The 3,290-nt window shown below is 56.2% G+C and overlaps 1 protein-coding gene across 1 annotated transcript in view; it reads right to left on the reverse strand.

Annotated features, from left to right (window-relative positions):
• SHH (sonic hedgehog) overlaps positions 1-3,290 on the reverse strand; it is a gene marked incomplete at its 3' end in the record, with an annotated part of 9,102 nt that overhangs the window by 3,590 nt on the left and 2,222 nt on the right. Inside the window, exon 2 of the mRNA XM_017728908.1 lies at positions 38-299. Coding sequence (XP_017584397.1) covers positions 38-299 — 262 coding nt within the window. The remainder of the gene's footprint in view (positions 1-37; positions 300-3,290) is intronic.

Raw genomic sequence — 3,290 nt, forward strand, 5'->3', positions numbered from 1 at the left:
CACGCCGACGCGTCCCGGGGCAGGCTGCCCGCCTTACCTGCTTTGACGGAGCAGTGGATGTGCGCCTTGGACTCGTAGTAGACCCAGTCGAAACCAGCCTCGACAGCCAGGCGGGCCAGCATGCCGTACTTGCTGCGGTCCCGGTCCGAGGTGGTGATGTCCACGGCGCGGCCCTCGTAGTGCAGGGACTCCTCGGAGTGGTGGCCCGCCTCGTCCCAGCCCTCGGTAACCCGCAGCTTTACCCCGGGCCACTGGTTCATCACAGAGATCGCCAAGGCGTTCAGTTTGTCCTTGCAGCGCTGCGGGGACACGGGCAGACAGGGAAGGGTCATTGTGGGGGTGCTGCAGCCAGGGGAACACTCCCCCTTCTCTATCTATACCCCCCTGGGCCTCATCCTGCCCTCCCTGCCCAGCCAAAGAGGGGGCATCCCTCCGCTCCCTGCCAAACACACCCCAGGATGGGCTCAGCCAGAACTGAGCATCTTTTCCCCCGCTGCCAGGGAGGGACGGGGAGGCAGGTGAGGAGGAGGAGAGTGAAACCTGGGGATACAGGATGAACAGACGCTGAAACACCACGAATACCCACAGGGACGAAGCCGCCCCCTCACCCGGCACCTGTTGCAGGGACAGGGGGTCCCCCTCCGCCGCACCACCGGCGCTGGGCTGTGAGTGTGGCAGTTCAGAGCCACCTGCACGCATCAAATTCCCTCTGCTAAGTGCCCTGTGCCTTCCCGAGAGCAAAGTTTCTGCCCAGAACAAACATTCGCCATATATCTCGGAGTCACGAATTCCCCCCCGGAATGTCTCTCCTGGTCTTTTCAGCTTAATTCTGTGTTGAAAAGGGTATCAATACATGTTAACAGCCTTTATGTGCTGTAGGGAGGGGTGGTTTATTTTTCTCTCCCTTCGCCCATCACTCATTAGAGCCCTCAAAGCTGCATGGGCTGGGAGCCTTCACTCTGCTTCAAACATACATCGGCGCTCGCCTACAAAGCCGAGCAAATCCATACAATAATATAGCTCTTAGTGGGAAGATGAAAAGCAAGGGAGGGCCAAAGAGGGAAGTTAAGCAAAGCAGGGATGCCATGCAAGATAGGAGCCCTTTTGTGTGGAGTGAAACCCTTCCAACTGCTTGGAGAAAGCACTGCAGGGTTTTTCATCGACCTCCAGAGCCACCAGCCTTCCCTGGGCTGAACTGGGCCCAGCAGCACCAGGGCACGCAGGGACCAAGTAATAAGGGGCACAGGATGGGGGAAAATGAGGAAAAGGGGAGCGGCAGCCCTGGAGGGCGATGAGCTCTAAATGAAACCCTGAAAGTTTTGGGGGGATTCCCATCTTAGCCAGGCAGGGAATAGACACAGCAGCAGTAGGGGAAAAGGACTCTCAGCCCTACAGAAAGAGAAAATCAGCACCGAAAGCACTGAAAAGTGCTTGACTAAAGGTACAGAGTTAGAAACACACACTTTGCCAGCTTTCTTCCTCCTTTTTGAGAGAAAAACAACCCATGGATATACCCGATGTGGTTGTCTTGATGCAAGTATCGATGTGGCTGAAAGCCACGGTGGGATTCAGTAAGCTGCGCTCCCAACACTTTCACTGGCCTGAGTGCCATGCTTGGCCTTCTGCAGGACCCTTCTCCCCAGTGGGCTCACAGCACACCCAATAGCAGACCACAAAATCCCCCTTTCACAGCTCCCAGGAAGGCAAAGCCCCTCTGACGACGCTACTTTTAGGGACGTGACAAGGTTGCTCAGCAAGAAAGATCCCATGAGTCCACCAACAGCCATGAAAGTGATTCCAGCAACACACAGGTATCCGAGAGATATAATACACAGTCGTGAGCTCACTTTGGACTCTCTGGCCTACCGTTTTATGGAGAGAGACGGGTGTTTGGGTTTCGGCACCGTTCCTGGCAGCAAAGTGCAGCAGCACAAGGAAGTTGATTTATTTTTTTCCCTCTCCCTCTCACACCCGAGTGGATAGATACGCTCCTTCACTGATGTACAGGGGAAGAGGGGCGAAGGATCAAACATGTCAGCTACTGATAAGGCGACAGCACTGCGCGACACGGCGATGTCTTGCCCCGCACGGAGGAGCGGGCGCGGGGGGCGCGGGCAGGGACGCGGACAGCGGTGCGGGCAGCGCCGAGGGGCTCTGGCCGCTCCGGCCCTGCCAGCACCAGTTCCCAGCTTCAGGCGAAATAAAGAAGAAGAAACAGCGTCCTAAAGGACTTTTCTCCCTTTTATACTGCCTGAGCTGGATTGTCAGAGTCAAAAGCCGTGAAGCCCAGACTATTTATTAATTCATTGGGTCGTGTGCCACAAATCAAGCCCAATTCTGTTCAGTCACTGTGAAGCTCAGCAGGGCTGCCTCCACTAACGCTTTGTGTGGAGGCAAAGTTGTTCAACAAGCCCTCTCCTGCCAGCTCCTAATCTCTTCACAAATGAATTGCTTGAAGGAAACACTTAACAGGTACCTGTCAGTGTAAACAACCTGGTGGGCTTCCTAAATGCCAAGTTGATCTCTAAATTCCTCACATCACGCACCGGTTGTGTGCCTGCATTACACGAGATTGCTATTTTATTTCATACAAATTCCATCTTTATCATACTGACCTGGCCTCCTTATCTCTCTCCCGAATCCAGCCAATGGCCGGGTTGGGGGGAGGAAGGGGAGGAAGGGGGGAGCCCTTAGCAAACTGCTGGTGTCACCTGCAAAGTTGAAAACCTGACTTACCTACCTCTGTTTGCGTTCGCCCCCCCTCCCCTTCTGGAGTTAATATTAACTAGCGGCTAATGCATTCGGCAACCACTCTGCAAGTTTAACGATTCTGTCCATGAAAGATCTCTCCATGGTTGAAGGGCTCCCGAAGCCGGCGTTTAAAGGCTGGGATTTAACGAGAGGTTGCTGGCCGAGGGAGAGAGGGAAGGAGACGAAAGCAAGGCAGGGAGGCCAGCGGCAGGACGGCACCCCGGGTCGCCGGGGAACGGGGGACAAGGGCAACCATTCCGCTTGCTCCCCGCTCCCGCTCCGCTTCCCCGCTCCCTGCCTGGCCCAGGGGTGCCGGAGTCCCGCTCGCTCCCCGACCACGTTCCCCCACCTCGCTCCCCTCTTTGCCGCCGGGTACCCGGCCCTGCGGCCTCCCCGGCCCCGCTGCTCTCAGCCCACCTCCCCCCTTTGTGTCTAAGGCACGGGAACAAGCACTGAAGGAGGGGGGGAAAAGTATTTGTTTTCGTTTCGTTCGTCTGAGGGAAGTTGACAGAAGGTCAGGAGTTCAGACGCTGCCAGCT

This window comes from Corvus brachyrhynchos, unplaced genomic scaffold (assembly GCF_000691975.1).
Source record: "Corvus brachyrhynchos isolate BGI_N302 unplaced genomic scaffold, ASM69197v1 scaffold52, whole genome shotgun sequence".
Lineage (NCBI taxonomy): Eukaryota > Metazoa > Chordata > Aves > Passeriformes > Corvidae > Corvus > Corvus brachyrhynchos.